This window comes from Sprattus sprattus (assembly GCF_963457725.1).
Source record: "Sprattus sprattus genome assembly, chromosome: 9".
Classification (NCBI taxonomy): Eukaryota; Metazoa; Chordata; class Actinopteri; order Clupeiformes; family Clupeidae; genus Sprattus; species Sprattus sprattus.
Genome location: NC_137928.1, coordinates 27,364,366 through 27,384,179, shown reverse-complemented (window position 1 = coordinate 27,384,179; position 19,814 = coordinate 27,364,366). Strand labels below are relative to the sequence as shown.

General features: G+C 43.8%; 2 protein-coding genes across 2 annotated transcripts; both read right to left on the bottom strand.

The window, feature by feature from the left end:
• Nucleotides 1–840: 840 nt before the first annotated feature.
• On the bottom strand, nt 841–8,858 carry scarf1 (scavenger receptor class F, member 1; the record flags this gene model as incomplete). Its single annotated transcript, XM_080845399.1, is given in 12 exon segments — nt 841–2,052; nt 2,372–2,509; nt 3,152–3,276; nt 3,576–3,693; nt 3,954–4,057; nt 4,365–4,493; nt 4,714–4,932; nt 5,383–5,917; nt 7,694–7,795; nt 8,131–8,192; nt 8,594–8,753; nt 8,756–8,858. Coding segments are annotated over 12 exon segments (2,946 nt in total). The 3' UTR covers nt 841–901.
• A 347-nt stretch (nt 8,859–9,205) lies between these two features.
• On the bottom strand, nt 9,206–19,690 carry rilp (Rab interacting lysosomal protein). Its single transcript, XM_080844221.1, has 8 exons — nt 19,047–19,690; nt 18,240–18,363; nt 17,478–17,599; nt 15,873–16,055; nt 15,443–15,612; nt 15,058–15,180; nt 12,107–12,205; nt 9,206–10,781 (listed from the first exon to the last, which is right to left on the bottom strand). Exons 1-8 carry the CDS (start codon nt 19,395–19,397, stop codon nt 10,649–10,651), a joined length of 1,305 nt encoding a protein of 434 aa, XP_080700347.1. The 5' UTR covers nt 19,398–19,690; the 3' UTR covers nt 9,206–10,648.
• Nucleotides 19,691–19,814: the final 124 nt, after the last annotated feature.

Sequence of the window (19,814 nt, the reverse complement as noted above, 5' to 3'; positions counted from 1 at the left end):
GATCAGAATTGGTCGTCAGTTCACCGTAGGCTAATTATTGGTGTAAAGTCAGCTGGTGTTTGGAGGCACCGTGCATCTGCTGCAGACCAAGCACTAATTTCAGCACTAGCAGTGTGGTGTGTGGCCTCTGCTGCTGTCGTGAGAATGGTCACACAACATGTCCTCCGTGAGATGAGAGTGTGGTTGAGAACATTCAACTACAGCAAGGTCTTCATGTAAAAAAAAAAAACAGTCACTAAATAGAGAGATGCATTTGTGACTTATTCATCGAAGACTTCATTAAAGTCAAGCAGCTTGTTTCTCAGCCGAACCATTTGTGTGATGAAAGTCCCTACCTAGAAGCAAACTTCCTTTCCCTTCAGACACCCCTATTATTTTTGTTCTCACACACTTCTTTAACAAATTAAGAAAACTTAAGGGACTACATTTGTGGATATAACGGCTGTACACTGATAGGGTGTGAAGCAGTACCTGTTATGTTTTGTGGTTTGGCCTGGGATCCTGCCATGAAAGGTTTGGGAACCACTGCACTAACCTCTCACAAATAGCTTCTCACCACTGAAGGATACGCAACAACCTGCTCAACATAGTTTACAAGGGAACGTGACACTGGCTTACAGGCTTTATGGGCTTATAAGATTGACTTGGCTGCAGTCTCTTTACTTCAGTTTTATTTGGCATAAGTAAAAAGAGATACAGCAGGTACATTAAAAGCGGTATAACTAATAGACATTAATCACTCAATGAATTACCAAACCTCTGTTACAAGGCAGAAATTACATTATAAAATGAAGTGTACAATGTAAGGCTGACTTGTGTTAAATCTCTGACTATATGGGTAGCTCCATGACACCAAGTACCAAGAAAAAACAATGGGAGAATAATAAGCAAAAGAAAAGTGTTACCAGATATCATGGATAGTTTCATAATTGGGACTACTATCATTGCTTTCAAAATGCATGACATTTTCATACTTTGGTCCATCATCTTCACAGGCCACAATGACTTCATTGGCGATGACTTCCCCCAGGTTGGCCACACTGTGTGCAGGTCCCACAGTCAGGTACCCATCCTCTCTTGGAGGATCTGGGCAGCAGGCTCCTGGCTCAGCCCGCGGGCCCTCCCTCCCCTGCAGGACAGGAGGCACCCACTCCGGGACACTCTTGAGGATGGAGGACAGCGGCCTCTTGGAGGTGGCGCCCTCCAGTGGGGTGTCGCTGGAGCTCAGGGGACAGGGGGAGCTGAGGGATGTGTGTTTCCGACGGCTGGGCTTCCTCATGGGCACGGCAGCGGGCGGACTCCCCCCTCCAGCTTCCACTGCCTGCTCCCACGCCGCCGCCCGTGCTCCCAGCTTCCTCCGCGGGGGCTTACTGATGGCCTCTCCGCGGGCCTTGGGCTTGCTGGCTTCATCTCTCTGCCGTTGGATACTGCCCAGCCGACGCAGCATGGCCTGCACTGGCCCCTCCGAGGTGACCTCGGCCTTGGACCCTCGTGAGGCTTTTCCTACAGTCACATACACAGTGGTCACCTTATCCAACCCACCCTCTGACTGGTGGCTGCCAGTCAGGACCTGAGCTTGGGCAATCCTCTTGGCTGTGTTGGACAGGGTGCGCCGCCGGTTACTTCCTGGTACGGCGAGGGTGTTACGGGAGGGTGCGGCGGTATACCTCCCGGCCTCTGGGTCTGCCGGATCTTCTGGGGTACCCTGCTCGTGCACGGCGATCTCCCCACTCTCTGGCTCCTGTTCAATCCTCTCCGTCTCGCCTTCCCCCCGGCCCACCTGGAGGGCTGAGAGCATGAGGACCCCCCAGGGGGATTTGGGCTTGCGGCCAACGGCCGGGAGCTCCTGCCCCGAGCCGCAGCGCTCCTTGGGGCTGAACTTGGTGCCTTCTGCGAAGGAGACGGACGGACGCTTGGACTTGGCAATGCTGGAGGTGCGCGGGATCCCAAAGGCTAGAGACATGTCCTCAGAGCTGAAGGCTGATGGGTCGGGGAACATGTTACACTTTGAGCTCAGCTCCTGGAACTCCCCTCCCGCTATGGTGGAGATATCTGGTCAAAGGGCAAGGATGAAGATAGAAGACGGGTCAGGAAGAGAGCTGTCATATACCAATGAATAGTCATTATGATTCTCAAAACAATTCATTATGATTACCAATCAAAGCAATTTAAAAAACAATTCATTTATGACCCAACAAAAGGTATGTATACTGAACTGTGTGGTCCTATATACAGAGATAAAGTTATAAAAAGCTATTGATAGATAAAAACTGTTTCGTGCAGAGGAAGTTAACGAAGATGTGAAAGTAGTCCCATAGCTGTACATTACGTACCTAGATAGACATTGACATGAAAATGTGTTCCTATGTACCTTCTCTGGGTGGAACACAGTATAAGGCCTCTCCCTCTTCTCCCTCGTCACTCTCAAACGAGTTGTCTGTCATCCAACCAGACGAGGGCGGCTCAATGAAGCTGTGGTTGAACGTCAGCTCAGGATCGTGGTGTGACACTAAAGGAACAAAGAGTGTCTGTCCTCAGAGAGGAGAAACCAAGCCCTCACTCGGCACTCTAAAAACATGCGCTCTGGCTCTACAAATATGCGCCTTTTAAAAATTACATTAGAAATTTGCACCTGAAAATTAGGAAACATCAACAGCATTGTTTTTGGTACGCAATTACTAACTAGAAAAACGTAATTGTTGAAACGATTATTTTGATAAAAGCCACAAAGACGTCAAAATAATTGGTAATTTGATTTGTATTTGGAGTCCGCCTACATAGAGTTCACAGATGGTTTGTTAAAATTCAAGTTCACTAACTATCATCTAATTGTTCACTGAACATCACTTTATCCGCACCCAACCCCTAACCCTAACCTTAATCATAAATTGTAGTTAACAGAGTTTCAACAGATCTGAATATTTGTAAATAATCTTTATACATTTATATATTTATATCCAAATAAAGCGTGACCAAATTAATTACTTCAAAAGACCCAAGTCATCAGGTTACTATATTATAGGTTACGACATAATTATGTCTCCCAAACGTTAGTATAGTAGTGTAGTATAGTATACACAACAAAATCGCTCCATATAAGTGACCTCGGTGCTAAGTGTGATTACCAAACATGCCACGTGTATCAGCTAACCTGTGACTCGGGGTAACCCTGAAGACCACAGGCTGATGCAGGGAATGGATGAGCCTACATTAGCCAACACACTGTACACGTGGTTCTTCATCCGCAGGGCAGGACCCCTGTCGCCTGTAGCAACCCTTTGACATCAAAACATCATAGAAATCATGAGAGAATATCAGTTGATCACATACATCTCATACACATACATACTGCCTTCCAGTTAAGATTTGCATATAACAGAAACATGTGCTTACACAAATCACTGTGTGGAATGTTGTTCGTGCACAGCAATTACCAACTTGGCCGTGAGCTAATGTTTGCTTGTGGTTTGTGTGTGAAAATACAGAGAGAGAGAGACAGAGACAGAGAGAGATAGAGAGAGACAGAGAGAGAGAGAGAAACAGAGAGATGACATTAGTGACTGACTAAGCCTCACCTCTCTTTCCCATCAGTGGGAGCCTGTACACAGCAGCAGCAGCAACAACAGCAGACCAAAGTAAGCAGGACCAGCAGCATGAGGAAGAGAAGGCCCACGATGAGACCCACACGAGGACCTGATGATGCACACAGAGAGATATGCATTCCAGTACAGACACACCCACACAGTCTTTAACACAACAGAACATAAGCACCCTTAGGCTAAACAGACCAATACAAATTCCTTTTTTGTGCCAACTTTAGTAGGACAGCAGACAAAGACCAATCAACTGTGACATATCAGAATATGACCTAGACTTGTCACAGCACATCTAATTGAATCTGTGTTAATGCCGCACAAGTGGAATGGAGTCCACTGATATGGACAGGGACGGACCGTAGAGGCACTCTCCTGTGTCTCCCTGACAGGCCACTTGACCACAGTCACACATGGAGGAGCAGTTCACACCGTAGAGATGAGCTGGACAAGTGCTGTTGCAGCTGCACAGGGATTGAAGAAGACACACTACTCACAAATTCAGTCATTGCGTTTGTGCATGGTAGTTCATTTTCTCAACACAATTTTTTTTTAGAACATTACAAAATTAGGCTGAATGTATAATCGGAGACTGGATTCTATTTCCTACATGTTCAATACAAATAGATTTATTCTTCAATATGGTATACAGTAACTGAGTATTGTATGTTGTAGTACACAGTTTACTGTGTACGGTAGTATATTTAATTCTTATAGCTCAAGTGAAAGTGTTAAATGCATAGGGTTTGGCAGAATTCATGCCACTCTGACCTCTCGCCCCTGAAGCCAGGCTGACAGATGCAGTTTCCTGTCATGTGGTCACAGTGCCCATGAAGGCAGAGGTTGCACTGAAAGCGGCAGTCATCTCCAAACGTCCCGTCAGGACATGACTTGTCACACCTGCAGCAGTCAGACCAAGAAAAGACACGGACATGGTTGTGACTGTGACTTCTTGTATTATTTTTTAAGTGTTATAGTCCTAAATGTGCTTACAGTGCTACACTTAGGTTTACATGCCATGCAGGCTGATGACGTTGCATTTACGTGTCACACACTCAAACCATGAAAGCCTGACTTTGCGGTCTTTGGTGATATGTCTGGGCACGTTCTCTGTTCATACCTAGGACCAAGCCAGCCAGGGTTACAGTGAGAACACTCCCCTGTCACGGGATTGCAGGCCTCTTGGTTCTTGCAGGATGGACACACTTTACGACAGTAGTCTCCATAGGAACCCTGTGGACAGCGCTGGTCACAGCGTGTGCCGTTCCACCCCGGATCACAGGCGTCACAGGAGCCGTGCACTGTGGAGCACGCTTGACCTCTCACACAGTGGCCACACCTGGGCAGAGGGAGGCTGGACATTAAGCATGTGATACACTCAAAATAAGATCCTCAGTACAGATTTAGAAGTCTACCAAAAATGTAGTCAACCTTATGCGAGCTCTCAAAATATAGGAAACACAATCCAGATGCATTTAACAGCACACACAGCACATACATAGGCTGTAACATGTCTCAAGCAACAATATGCAACAGCATGCCACTTTTGATGTGTGTTTTCTAGTTCTGGTAACATCTTAAAATGTATTTTCATGCTTTATGGTCAAATGTTCCCACTAGCCATCCAGGATATGCACTATGTAGTTCTGTGTGTCGGGTCAAATCACAAGATTTCACAGCTCATTGGCAAATATATCCCAAAAAAACAACAATTAGCAAATGAACAATCAGTGCCAGCTGGACTGCTGGTGGTGTAAGCAAGGTTTCTGCCTCACGCTCATCTCCCCACCTCATCAGGCATCCTCTGCCATAGTAGCCGGGACTACAGGTCTCGTGGCACACCGGGCTCTTGTACCCAGGCTGGCACACACACTCCCCACTGACGATGTCACACTCCCCGTGGTCGAGGTCGCAGTTGCAGCGGCGGTCGCAGCCCGGCCCCCACCAGCCCTTCAGGCACTGGCAGTGGCCCGTGTTCTGGTCACAGGGGGAGAGGTAGCAGCTACAGCGCAGGCTGCACTTCAGGCCCCAGTAGTCCCGCTTGCACACGCACTGCCCCGTCGCCGGCTCACACGTGGACGTGCCCGCGGAGAAGCACTGGCACATCTTGGTGCAGGTGGCCGTCCACCAGCCCTCGTCACAGGTGCAGTTGCCGTGCAGCGGGTCGCAGTGGCCGTGGTGGCCACACTTGCACTCGTGCTGGCACAGCGGGCCCCAGCGTTTGGGTTGGCAGGTGCACTCGCCCGTGGCCGGGTGGCAGCGCCCGTGGGGATGGCACAGGCAGAGCTCACGGCAGTCTGGGGCCCAGAACTCAGGAGGGCAGGCTGCACAAAGCGAGTGGGCGAGAAGCAATGAGCTCACATCAGGGCTAACTGCAATGTTATTCAGCAGGCATCTTTATGAAATACTGCATTTTTGGTTTAGTTTGTATGGTGTATTATATTTACTGTTACAGTCAGGCTGGAACATCTGCACAACCCTTTCACCTTCTCCACGTTTTATTACCTTACAGACATATTGTACAATAGATTGAGCTCTTTTGTCTCAAATTCTACACACAATAGCCAATAATGACAAAGTGAAGACAAGTTTTTAGAAAATATAAAATTTTATTTAACTGACAAAAATAGGTTATTTAGGGGTTACATATCTGATCCCACGCTTAGCCTAATACTTGAAGCTGTAACCGCTGCTTAAGGTTCAGCAACCAAGGCATCTTGAATTGGGAGCGTCGGTACACAGCCGTTTTCAGCTCTTTCCACAGATGCTCAATTGGATTCAGGTGTGGGCTCTGTCTGGGCCACTCAAGAACATGCACAGACTTTCTCACGCCGTTGTTCTCTTGGCTGTGTGCTTCAGGTCGTTGTCACATTATGCTCAGTCTGAGGTACAGAGTGCCCCGGAGCAGTTGTTCTTCAAGGATCTCGGTGTACTTCGCTGCTTTCCTCTTTCCCTCCATCAGGACTAGTCACCCCATTCCCCCTGCTGAAAAACATCCCCACATCATGATGCTGCCACCGCCATGCTTCACTATAGGGATGGTTTCAGCCAAGTGATGAGTGGTGCCTGGTTTCCTCCAGACGTGTTGCTTGGTATTCAGGCCAAAAGGTTTCATTTTGGTATCATCAGACCAGCGAATCTTGTTTCTCATGGTTTGTGAGTCCTCTAGGTGTCTTTTGGCAAACTCCAAGCAGGCTGTGATGTGCCTTTTACCAAGGAAGGGCTACCACGCCCACTCTACCATAAAGGCCTGATTGGTGGAGTGCTGCCTGGATAGTTGATCTTCCGAAAGGTTCTCCCATCTCAACAAATATACGCTGGAGCTCTGACAGAGTGACGCTCTGATTTCTGCTCACCTCCCTGACCAAGGCCCGTCCTCCCTGACTGCTCACTTTGGCCGGGCAGCCAGGTCTAGGAAGATTATTGGTGGTTCCAAACTTCTTCCATTTAAGAATAACACTGTCCACTGTGCTCTTTGGGACCTGTAAAGCTGCAGAGATTTTTCCATATTCTTCTCCAGAGCTATGCCTTGACACAATCCTGTTTCTGAGGTCAGCAGATGATTCCTTTGACCCCATGGCTTGGAGTTTGCTCCGACATGCACTGTCAACTGTGGGACTTTATATAGACAGGTGTTGGCAATCCCCATTCATGTCATAATCAATTGAATTTTCCACAGGTGGACTCCAATTAAGTTGTAGAAACATCTCAAGCAGTATCAGTGAAAACAAAATGCACCTTCGCTCACTTTTGGGTGTCATGTGAAAGGGTGTGCACACTTTTGTATGATATTTAACATTTTTTAATAAATTAGCACAAATGTCTATAAACCTGTTTTCATTTTGTCATTATGGGCTATTTTGTGTAGAATTTGAGCTCAATCAATTGTAGAATATATCAGACTTTCCGGCTTGACTGTATCTGTATGTACTACCATAATAATGAGTGCTTATATCCAGACAACTTTGTATATAATGGCACATAAACAGCTCATTATATGAGGTGTTCCTCAACTCTCTCCTTTGTAAAGTGGAAAAAAACCTCACTCGTCACACCCAGGGTGAATGATGGCACTCAGATTACTGTCATTTTGGACTCACGGGTTTGGCACTGAGGCCCAAAGTAGCCAGGCCTGCAGCGACAGACGCCCGGGTAGACACACACCTCATCCTGCTGGCAGGCCCTCTCTCCATCACACACAGCTGGAAAACAACACAGGGTCATACTGGGCCTCAGCTTCAAACTCACACACACCCACCCACTCTCTCTCTCGCTCTCTCTCACACACTCACACACACGCACACACTCCTTCTCACATACACACTCCCTTTCTCTCACACACTCTCTCTATCTTACACACTCAACACACAGACAGACAGACAGACAGACAGACAGACACACACACAAAAACACACACACAACAGTGCTGACATCTACAGGACTCCAGAAAACTAGCATCCCTTTATGTCTGTGTTTAGCTCTGTGCAAAACAAACATGGTGGGAGGCACCCAAACAGAGGAGAGCAGAGGAACTCACGGATACTACACTCCTCTCCCTGTGGAAGCCAGCCATCACAGCACAGCATAGAGGACGGATCCCTTGAAACACAAACAGTACCATCACAAACACACTGAGAGGACAGATCCCTTGAAGCACAAACAGTACCATCACAAACACACAGAGAGCCCAAAGTTTTAATCCAGGGTTCTCAGCCCTCCTCCGGAGACCACCCTTCCCCCAAGAGGGCCACTGATGAGTTCATTCAGGTATGCAGTTCAGGCACAGCTAGACAACATGCAGTTCAGAAACCCCATATGTAAGCAATATGATCAAGTGTAAGTAAACAGTCTGATAGCAGGCGCTGAATGGCCTTGTTTTGTACAAAATGATATTTTGAAGTTACCACACAAAAGGAGGAGACGATAAGCAACAGAGAAGTGAAAGTCTCGGATGGAATGAAGACAAGATCAGAGCGAGCAGAGAGACAGGCTGTTGCTACCTGTGGTCCAGACAGACGTTCCGTCCTGTTGGGGAGAGTTTCTGAGAGGAACTGAAGCAGACATAGACCAGAAGCCCGAGACCAATCGGAGGGAAGCCCATGGCCTCCACTTCAGGAGGGGCCTTCACTCCTCTCTCCAGCCCTGGTCTCCAGAGGACACGGAGGGGGACAAAATCCTCTCCTTTGCCCCTCTCTCTGTGTTCACACCCCGAGCGTATGGTGTCTTGTGGGCCAGCAGTGTACTGTGAGCTCCAAGCTCGTCCATATCCTCTCCCTAGGCTTCCTGGGGAAGTGCAGGCAGCTTCCTCCTATTCAATAAGCTGCAATGCTGTTTTAAGACACAATGACAGCACAGAATTCTGGGAAGCCTTTTTAAAAGCTGCCCCAACCCAATCAGGTCAAGGAGACAGACAAGACAGACAGACATTTACACACACATCAAATCAAGAACCCCCCCCCCCCCACACACACACACACACACCGAGGGAGGTGTTGAGATTAAGCCAATTTACACCTGTGCAAGGCAACATAAGCATGGTATCCAAAAACCTCTCAATTGTGAGTGTGGTTTCCATTAACAGATACATCCAGAGAAACAGACCTGTATTGAAATCAATTTCAAATATTTATTTGTTTTTTTTTAGCACAAAGGCTCCCCATGAAAACACACATGCTTACAAAAATAGAACACTCTAAGGAAAAGTATCCTCTGTGGCACAGGACATCTTTACTGGTATCCGCCTGTAGAATAAGATTATTATTTTTAAGTACCCACTGAAGGTTGGAGGGGTCACGCTGATGTCTCAGGGCACACGTGTGAGGTCTCATTTCCCCCTGAAGGAAACACACACTTCCTCTCTCTCTCACACACACACTTAATCTAAAGGAAGTTCAGCCCATGGCTGGGTGAACTGGAGGCTAATGCCCTGGTGCCAACGCTCAGTTAGAACATGGAATCATGTCTTAACACCACTGGTGTTGAAGGCGCCACAAGTAGCAACAGCCGTCAAAACAGTGAAAGTGCTTCCAAGTTTAAGACAAGGATTGGATTTCTAATGAGAACCAAAACTTGTCATGCATTCTAGGATTTGTGTCTAGCTGTTGCTAACGTTTATTGCATTTTTCATGGGAAAAAATGCACCATTGACAAATGTAACAACAAAACACAAATGCATGCAATATGCAGAAACATCAAGTAACATTATATTTTTTTACTGCCCCTACAGAATTATCATTAAAGTAGGTTAAAAAGCACTTTCATTTGATTTGTTCACAACAGAAACTACGCACTGCACCTTAAACATACAACATGAGAAGGAGCATACTGCATTCCCAAGGACAGAGAGGTCCAGTTAGAAGGGATGGCACTGGGAAAAGCAATATCTGTACATTCTGGTTTGATGGCATCACAAAGTGCTTACTGAGCAATTAGTACACAGTTCATGGGTTTAAATGCGCTAATATGAAATAGCCTTGGATTAGGTTGATTGTATGCTATATTCAAAAGATCTTTAACTACTGCATTAGAAGACATGTCACTCATTCATTTTTATGTGGTCAAACTGTGTAAAAATATGTTGCTTTAATGCCCCCTTGTGTCCAATTTTGACATTGCAATTAGAAATGATACTCGTTTGTATCTTTGGTTAATATTTGTAATAAAATATGTCTACAAAAATAGCTGCAAGTATTTAAACGGTATTTAAAGAGGACTTTAAAATCAAATATATAGTATATACACTTTCTGCGGTATATTCCAAATACATCTGCCTTATTAACAACACTGTTGAAATCATTCAGAATACCCAATAAGGAATTACAATCCCCTAAAATACTGCCCATGTCAGTAATACAGGAAATACAATACGATGTCAGTTATAAAGGACTGACAATTATTATTGACAAATAACCTTTCAAAAAAGGTTTTCCAAGGAGAGTCTGGCTAGACCCTGCATAAGCCAACCCCTGCACTGCCTCAGTGTCTATACTGTGTAATCAAGAGGAACACCTCCGTCTTATTAGGGCACTACTGGGGACGTGGGGGGAAGTGGGGGGTCAGGGTGAACGGCGGGGCTCTGCGTCCGCCTGAGGCTCCATGTCGTCTGGGACGATTATTTCCCAGGACGAGCCGGCGTTGTTCGGGCTGGGGCTCTTGGTGTGGCTGCCCGAACGAGTCAGGAAGCCAAACCTTAATGAGAGCACGAGAGAAGAGATAACAGGCAAACCTTAATGAGAGCACACAAGAAGAGATAACAGGCATATATTAAAGCCAGAAAGATAAAAGAACACTTTTCCTAAGCGATAAACACTGTCAACATTAAAAGGAAATGAAAGTAATATTGCACTTGCAGCTAGAACTTGACACTGTCCCAAAACATCAGAACTTCTGGGACATTGTTGTCCAGGCTTGCTGATTTGAACTTTGTTCACATAGCAGTGTATGTAAGGTGTGCAGGACGTCTCTCTCTTTTAATACTGCCACATAACATGAACACTGCACTTTTCTGTAGGTTCAGTGAACTGGCTTAAGTTCTCTTTATCAAAATGCCCTTGCTTGAGTTTTGGGTCAGCCTGTTCTAGAGACAAACCTGAGAGTTTTTAACAGAGGTTTTCCTGTGCCAAAACAGTTGTTGCCAATGTTTATAGTTTTGATTGGATATATTTTTTTGTCACATTTCTGTTGCTATTACAATAACAATAATATTGGTTGGAACTAATTCTGATTGTGAGTCAGGAAAAACCCTGTTTGGGGTTTTCTAAGGATACTGTCGTGAATAAACTGTAATACTAGAAAGCACAGCACACTTCAATGACATATGATAAAAGTTTTAGTGATGGATTACGACACTGTAAATGTCTGTGTCTGTTAATGCACAGTCCATATTTACTGTGTCTGATGATGGTATAGTAAAGACTATCAAAGGTGATAGTTTTAGCGTGGTTAAGATTATGTTTATTAAGATTATGCACAGATTATGCATTTTTAATGGCTGGAATTAATGTTAAGTCCTTTGGTTTTCCCAAGGCTGCTATAGTTTAGACACAGCTATGGGATTTTACTACAGAAATCTTAAAAAAGAGTGAGTGTGCTGGAAACACAGCTTTCTGTTATTGGGTACAATTGAGTTAAATTATCAAATTGATTAAACTTGTTAAAAAGGAGGTAAGTATCCACATCCACTAATTATACTATGGAATTTACCAAAATGTTGAAATTGCTTCGTAAATTACAAACTGTCGAAGAAAGCAGGATTATCAACATTGTAACTAACTGTGTGTTGGTAATATTTAAATTACCTGTGTATGTTGACATTCTGAAACATTTATAGAAGAAAACATTTACAAAGAGAATATTTGCAAAAACCTCCTGTCAAGACAGTGTAATATACCATACAGTACAGTTCTTAGGAAGGAAAACAGAGTTTATAGCTAAGACTGATATCTTATGGCTATTTTAATGGCTGCTGTCCATAAAACGTCAGTACATATCCAACTTGCCCTTCCAAAACTTACAGGTTTCTGATGCGAGATTCTGGAGGTCTGCTGTCAGGACAATCTGTATCATTGTCTGTGTCCTTGTTCTCAAACAACGGGCCTTTATCCTCCTCATCACTGCAGAGACACACACAAACACGCATACACACACACACGCACACAAACAAGTACGTAATTGCATGCGTACAAGTGTGTGTGCACAAACACACACACACACACACACACACACACACACACACACACACACACACACACACAAAAAGAGAGAGAGATAGAGAGACATAGTTGAACACATAGTTGAAGCAGCAGTCTGGGAACTGAGCATTGCATTGAAGGCCATTGTAGCAGCCTGGTTTTTTAGTTCTGTTCTTTTTTTCGTTTTTGGGGGGTCTGAATACAATACATTCAGTAATTCAACATGTTACAAAGTCAAAACAACATACAAAATCAAATCTTCAAAATCATTTGATTTGTCTCTGTTTGACTTACTCATCCAAAAGTACCTCACAGTCACCTTTGGTCGTCATCAACACACAACCCACAACAGAACAAAAGATTGAGTATATACAGTGGTCAAGGGCGTAGGTTTGGTCTCAGCATTGGTAGGGACACTGCCCGGCAGACCCCCCCCACCCCCACCATAAATTAAAAAATGTAGTTGATGTTATATTTAACAGGCAAACTTTATTAGAATATATTAACATTTGTGTACTAACTTGTGGAACTTGGAACTGATTTAGACATAATACAAATAATAAACCCTTAGTTTAAATAAAAAACAAATGTTTTTGTTGTCCTTTTTGGATATCCCAAACATGAGTAAGACCTCATCTGAAGCCCTGATGGTCCAGCTGCTTCTTCCTCAACCTGCACTACATCTGCACTGGATTTCTTAGTTTCCTGAATGCATTTCAAAATATTGCCTCAATAAACAAAATTTCCTAATGAGAAGTACATGCAGTGCATTTTTTTGTTCTGAAATTCATTTGTAATATGTAGGTAATTGGTTCAGGTTTTATGGAGCTGTACTAAGCCTACATCATCTGGATTGCAGTGCAATGAAATAATGTATTCATGAATTATATGCTGCATACATTTGGGCATCCCAATTTATTGCACCTTTTTACTACCTTCAAGTATAACATGTATTCTCAAAATAGCCAAAGTGATTGATTACATTCATGGGTAAAATTGTCTAAACATCCCTTTAAAAAACTGCATTTGAATGCAATCTTTACCAAAATGGAATATTCAACGTCTCATCTGAACCCCATGCTGATTAATCATCACCCTGCTCTACATCTGTAGCTTCAGGCTGCTGGTTTTCCTGCACAACAATTCAATAGACACTAACCATGCTTAGTTGACTGCTGACATTGGTCAAGACATTACAGGGAACGGATATAGTTTTATTACTATCCTAGGGATCATATAGGCCTACCAGTTTATAGGGTGACCAGATTTGAGTTTGTGAAAAAGAGGACACTTCGACTCCTCTCCCGCAATGGAATTTTTGGATGTCATGTACTATTGTAAACGATGCAACTAGTGGATGCTGCAAGGTGCTTAGTTTTGTCAGATTGGAAATGGCGTATCTTATCAGAGACTCAAAATGATCGTATTTGGAGGATGATTATCCTATCTGACAACACTGGGAAAGCGGCCCACCAATGACAGTTCTCTACAGTCAGAGCTCGCGGAAGAAGGGAGTTACCCTTTCCAAAACTTGTAAGGACGTAATAACTAGATTGTTATTAAGGCAAAATCCCAGACATTTTTAGAATCCCGGCCGGACGCATTTTTTAGGTATCGAAAAAGAGATGCCCAGGTAAAAATACATCTGGTCACCCTTATTATGAGTTGCTAGGCTGCTGGTACTAGACTGAACTAGCATGGTCTAATTAGGTGGGTAGGGTAGCTTATCCTTCTGGCTTCAACAAGACGAAATGTAATGCAAGCAAAAGTTACATGCTCTACAAACTTTCAAAACATGTTTCCATTGTACAATGGGTGGCGATTTACGGTTAGCAGCTTCGCAGTGTGGGTAGTTTTCCGACTAACTAACAGCGACCTGGGCTTTTTGATAGCTCCTTACTCTATGGGTGGAAAACACTTCTGGCATCTCTTTTCTTTTTAGGTGTCTTTTCCCTATCTACAGACCACAAAAGGGTCAAAATATCAATGCTGAGACCAAACGAAATACTGATATGAGGCGTTATTATTTCATGGCGTATTTAGTAGCTTACCGTATCAGACTACTAGCAGCACTCTCTCAGGATTCATAGTGTTTCTGACTCTGCCACTTCAGCCAATTAAATGACAGCATCTTGTCTCACAGGCTCAAGGGCGCATTGGAAAACTTAGAAATGTATTTATAACTCTTCTGGGCGAAGAACATTGTATTGATAATAATACGAATGAGTTTGCAAATATATTGTGCAAAATATTTTTTTTCTCAAATTAACAAAATATTGGTAGGGACTTTTTTGTCTTTCCCGAACTTTGGTCGTGACTAGTCCCTACCAAGCCTATGCAAACTTACGCCCTTGACTGTAGGTCCTACTAAACCTCCCTTTTATTCCTATTATTTTATGTCCCCTATGTTAGATTGAACTCTATTTCTGAGAACAAAGCTACCTCTCAATTGCCAGTTCTTAAAGAAATGCTATGTTTTTCTTATTTAGTTCTGAAGGGAAAGTCATTTCTGAATTCCATAATTTATCCACATCTCCCAGCGTAGTTGAGCGTTTTGAATTGTTATTGATGGGTTATTCCAAATTTGTATATGTTTAGGATATTTACAATATAATATATAAAATATATATTATAAAAAAAATGTTATTTCCCCCCAAGCATTTCATGTTGTATTGATTGCGAAATGTACTTTTTTTAAATGTTCCCTTGGAGAAAAGAGCTAGAAGTAAACCACTGATGATGAATTGATCCTAACTGATGATGTTCTGACTCACCTACTGCAGTCGTCTGCCCGGATCCCCAACATCTTGGCCTTGATGACAGTTCTCTGCTTCTTTATGGCAGAGCGCACTGCATCCAGCAAGAAGCCTGGACACCTCTCATCATTTAAGATTTCCCTGTTGATGTGAACAGACATACCAACACACACCCAGCCATCGACACACATAACACACAGACACAGACACAGACACAAGACACATACACAGACACATACACATACACATACAAATAACATACACAGACACACACCATTCAAGCACAGTGAGCATAGGATAAGTGAAGAATGTTGAAGATGTATTTACATATGGCCAAAAAAAACCCATTCTATTTCCAGCACATTTACAGGCCACAGAGTGGGCCATGCGTCTGACCCCTCACCTCTGGTAGTAGGACAGCTCCTCCTGGACCAGAAAGAGGTTAGCCTTCAGCTCGTTACGCTCGAAAATCATGTCCCTCACTTCCTGTTTGGTGAAACAGGGCCGGTTGGGGTCCTTCAGATCAATGATCATCTTGTCAGTAAGGTCCATAGCCGGCGTAGATAAGGGGTGCTGTCAAGAGAAAGACAGGTTGGTTTAAAGTTGGCAATTGTTCCGCTCAAACCAAATCATTAAGGTTATTTTTATCCATTTCAATTGCTTAAATAAAGTAGCCACTGCCATACTCAAATTATCATTAGTCAACATACTTACAATTGTTGGCCCATTAAATGGAAAAGATTTCAAAAATGTAGGAGATTTTAAAAACGCACTCCATCAAAGCACGCACACACACACACCTACCCACACACACACACACAAAGCCTTCTTACTGTGTTGGCATTGGCCTTTTCCAGCTGTGTGGCGAGGCACTCTATCTCCTTCTGTTTCTCGCACAGGTCGGCCTCCATGTCGGCCTTGCGCTCCACTGCGCTCTTCAGCTGTGCCTGCATGACGCTCTGCTTGTGCCGCAGCTCACCGTTCATTTTCATGAAACGGTCCAACTGCTCCTGCAACTGTAAGACAAAATACTCCATTCACAACCTGCACCCACAAAACACTATACTGAGAATGACTTTTACTTTTATGCATGTCAGTGAAGGTATTGATGGAATCAATGTTTTCCTGTTCTGATTGATTGTTGCATTCTGGTTCTTGTGTGAGCAAAGAAATGCTCATATGAGGGACTGTTGGAACTGAATATTGCCATTCTACTGTTGTAAGAGACATGAACTAAGTGTAGTATTATTTTGTATCTGTAACTCATACCCCTGGATGAATACTCTGTCTGTCTCACTGAGACCTGAACCGTTAGCATCTGAACCCCTTCCCCACAAATAGCCGCCTTCCTACTATCACCCGTCCTCTGTTCTCACTGTCTCCCCTTCAGGCCTCACCTATAGGGTGTGGTCTCACCTCTTCCCCCCTGTATTCTAACTGACTGAATGGTATAAATTCCAACACATGCTACAATCATAATTTCTATTAGTATTTAGAACTTATATATTCACATTGTATATTTTTAGATCTGTACAAAGAATACTTGTGTGCACTATGACTTTATATCACAGACTGAGAGTAATGAATCAATATATTGAGTCACTAAATATATGCATATTACATAACTCTCTGGCACAAATACTGCATCATACAGACACCACTTCCAGTCCAAAACCAATAACACAATTATATGTATATTATGTTATTACACCAGACAAACTGTTCACTGTTGTTGAGGCCATAACGTGACAGTTCCTGGCACCACAACTCCACCCATCTCATGAAAATATAATAAACAAACAATTATATGTTAATGATGTTTTTTCACCAGACAAACTGTTCACTGTTGTTGAGACCATAACCTGACAGTTCCTGGCACCACAACTCCACTCATCTCTGCCTTGGACACATTCAAAAGCCTCATGGCTGAGGCTTGTGACAGGGCAAAGATTGTGATTTTGCTCAGACATGTCCTCTGACTTGTTCTATATGGGTGTGTCTCTGTTCCAGAGACTCACTAGGCCTTTGGCCTGGGGTGGAGGCCACCAACAGTCCTATAAAGGCACCTACACCTCAGATGAGCTCTAGCTTAAAACATATCAAAGTGCTGGATGGCACAACAACAAAGGGCTAACCTTGACTTTGTAGCGGTCTAACAAGCTCAATCTAACAAAGGCAATGTCATCAGTGGGATCATTAATGGAGAAGGGTAAGTCAGTACCCAAGTTGTTTGGTTGTTTGTTTGTATGTTTGTGTGAGTGTATTTGTGTGTGTGCGTGTGTGTATGTGTGTTTGTGTGTGAGAGAGATAGAGAGATTAGATGAGAATGTATATGTGGAAGTGAGAGTGTTCATAAGAAAGTGAGCGTTTTCATGAGAAAGTGTGTGTGTGTGTGTGTGTCTGAAAAACAGAGGAAGAGAGAGAGAGAAAACCCGTACCGCTTCCACCTCTTTGGACACGGAGGATATCTCCAGAGCTTTTGCACGGATCTCATCCCGCTGTTTGTCCACCACCTCTTTCAGTTTCAACATCACCTCACGTTCCTGCCGCTGGACGCGGTCTACAGACCAAGAAACAAACAACAGAAGAACCCTTCAACACAGGGACAGGACCTGCCACAAATGATTCTCCATAGAACTCTGTACTTCTCCAGGAATGGCATTTGACATTCACAAGTTATGGTCCAATGTGGCTGGTTTTATGCCCAATGTGGCTGGTTTTATGAGTAAAACACAGCAGAGACAAAAACTAGCCAGCAGTAAAATGAAGCATCTGTTGCTAAATTGATGCCCCAATGCCTGGTAATTCAATGCAGGATGGGGCACCTCAGTCATTACAATTATAGAGGCCAATACAATTCCTATTAAAATTCAGGGTGGTAAATCAATTAGAAATGCGCCTAGGAGAAAACAAGACATTTCTAGGTCAAATTCTCACATTTTAGCTCAAATGTAATTACCACACATTCACTCTACTACACAAACATCTATACAAAACACATGTGAGCAGTTCATTTTTTGTGGAGCTAGTGAAGGCATTGGTTTGGCATAGCTCACAGTACAAGATGAAAAAACGAAATAATCATGGAAAGTTATCTTGGGGTTTGTTTCCTCCACCAATGTGTACAGTAATTACAATAAGTAATGTGACTGTAGTTACGCAGTAACAGTAACAGTTAAAGACAGAGTCATTGTTCGCACCTTCCTGAGAGTGGGTGCACCTGATGCGACCCAGCAGCTCCTTGTTCTCCTCCTGCAGTTGACGCACCTGGTCCTGGAGCTCCTCCATCCGTTTCTGCCACTTTGTTTCCTTCTGCTGCCAGTCCTGTGGGTAGGCAGACAACAAGGACAGTGAAATCAGCTCAGACTGAGCAGCAAGCTGGTAGTGGTTTAATAGATACATGGTTAAAACATTAAAACAACTATTTCTACAGGCCAGGGCCTTATTATGAACTTACTCCTATGGGGCAAAACATGAGGAATGAATGAATGACATTTACTCGGAAGGAATTCTCCGTTTTTACACAAAAGTAAATAGGCAGGCTGTTGATTTATCATGGCGAAGAGGCTCAAACTTAACCCCTAAATGTGCAGACTCCACAAGTGCATTTCATTACGCAACAACAACATTGAATAACAAGGAGTAACAAATTGTTACATTATGGCACTGCATAAAGGGAGGACCAAGTACCAGTGTCCAGTTCATACGCCGCTAAAAAAAACAGTCTTCAAGTCTAGTGCACGTTCATTAGTGTGGAATAGCTAAGGGGACAGGACAGTGCAGAGCGACACATCTCAGCAACATGTTTCAGCACAACTGTGTACCCGGCCCGTGCAGTGCCCCAATGTCTCAAAATAACGCTTGTATTGACATGTTGGATCATCGTCAGTGTGTAATTAACAGACACGCCCAAATGAATCGTTGCATACATCACGTAAACGGCGTAGGTTAAGGTAGTAGTGAGTAGGATTAGCTAGCTCTTTAGCTAGCATGCTAGCTCGTCTTACCAGCATTTCAGTGTTGTTGCTCTCCTCGCATTCTTTGGCCCCGCGTTGTTTCTTTTGTTGTTGTACCTGTAGCGTCTCAAACGCCTTTAACAGTTCCTCCTCTTTGGATTTCTGTGCATGATTTCTCGCAGCAAAGCATTCCAGCAACTCTAACACCTTCACAATTTTAGGAACTAGACCCTCGGCACTCTCTTTACCATAACCGTCGATTAATTTTTCTACTTCAGATCCAATAAGTTTGGCAATTTCATACACATCATCCACCGACAGAGTCGAAAATGTCCTCTCCATACAGCCATATGTCTTGCTGTCCTGTTTGCGTTCACTTATTCTTTCACAGCTCTTCTCCATGTCTGCCACAGTAGATATCCGCGTTTAAGAATCGAAACTTCGTGCCCAACTTCTAACAGCCCGTCATGACATACCCTAAAAGGTACTGGAACGTATGTTACAACGATTGCGTGACAGTTAACCCAGACACGTCTAACGCACATTCAGTTTGGTTATATATCCACATTTTTCTCGGTTATTGTCGGATATTTTCAAGCACAGCGACGGAACGGCAGAGGCAGCAGCAGCTCGCTTTTCCTGGCTAGAATGATTTACGACGTAATATCACGTGCGTAACATAAAACTAGTGTCCAGCGGAATCAAGCGAACGTGTAAAGAAATGGTGTTCTCTGGCGTGTTTTGCTTCACTGGACCCTCCTTCTGGCCTGACCAATGCAACTTGAGTTCGTCGCAGAGGCACGTGTCCGCTTGCTCTGT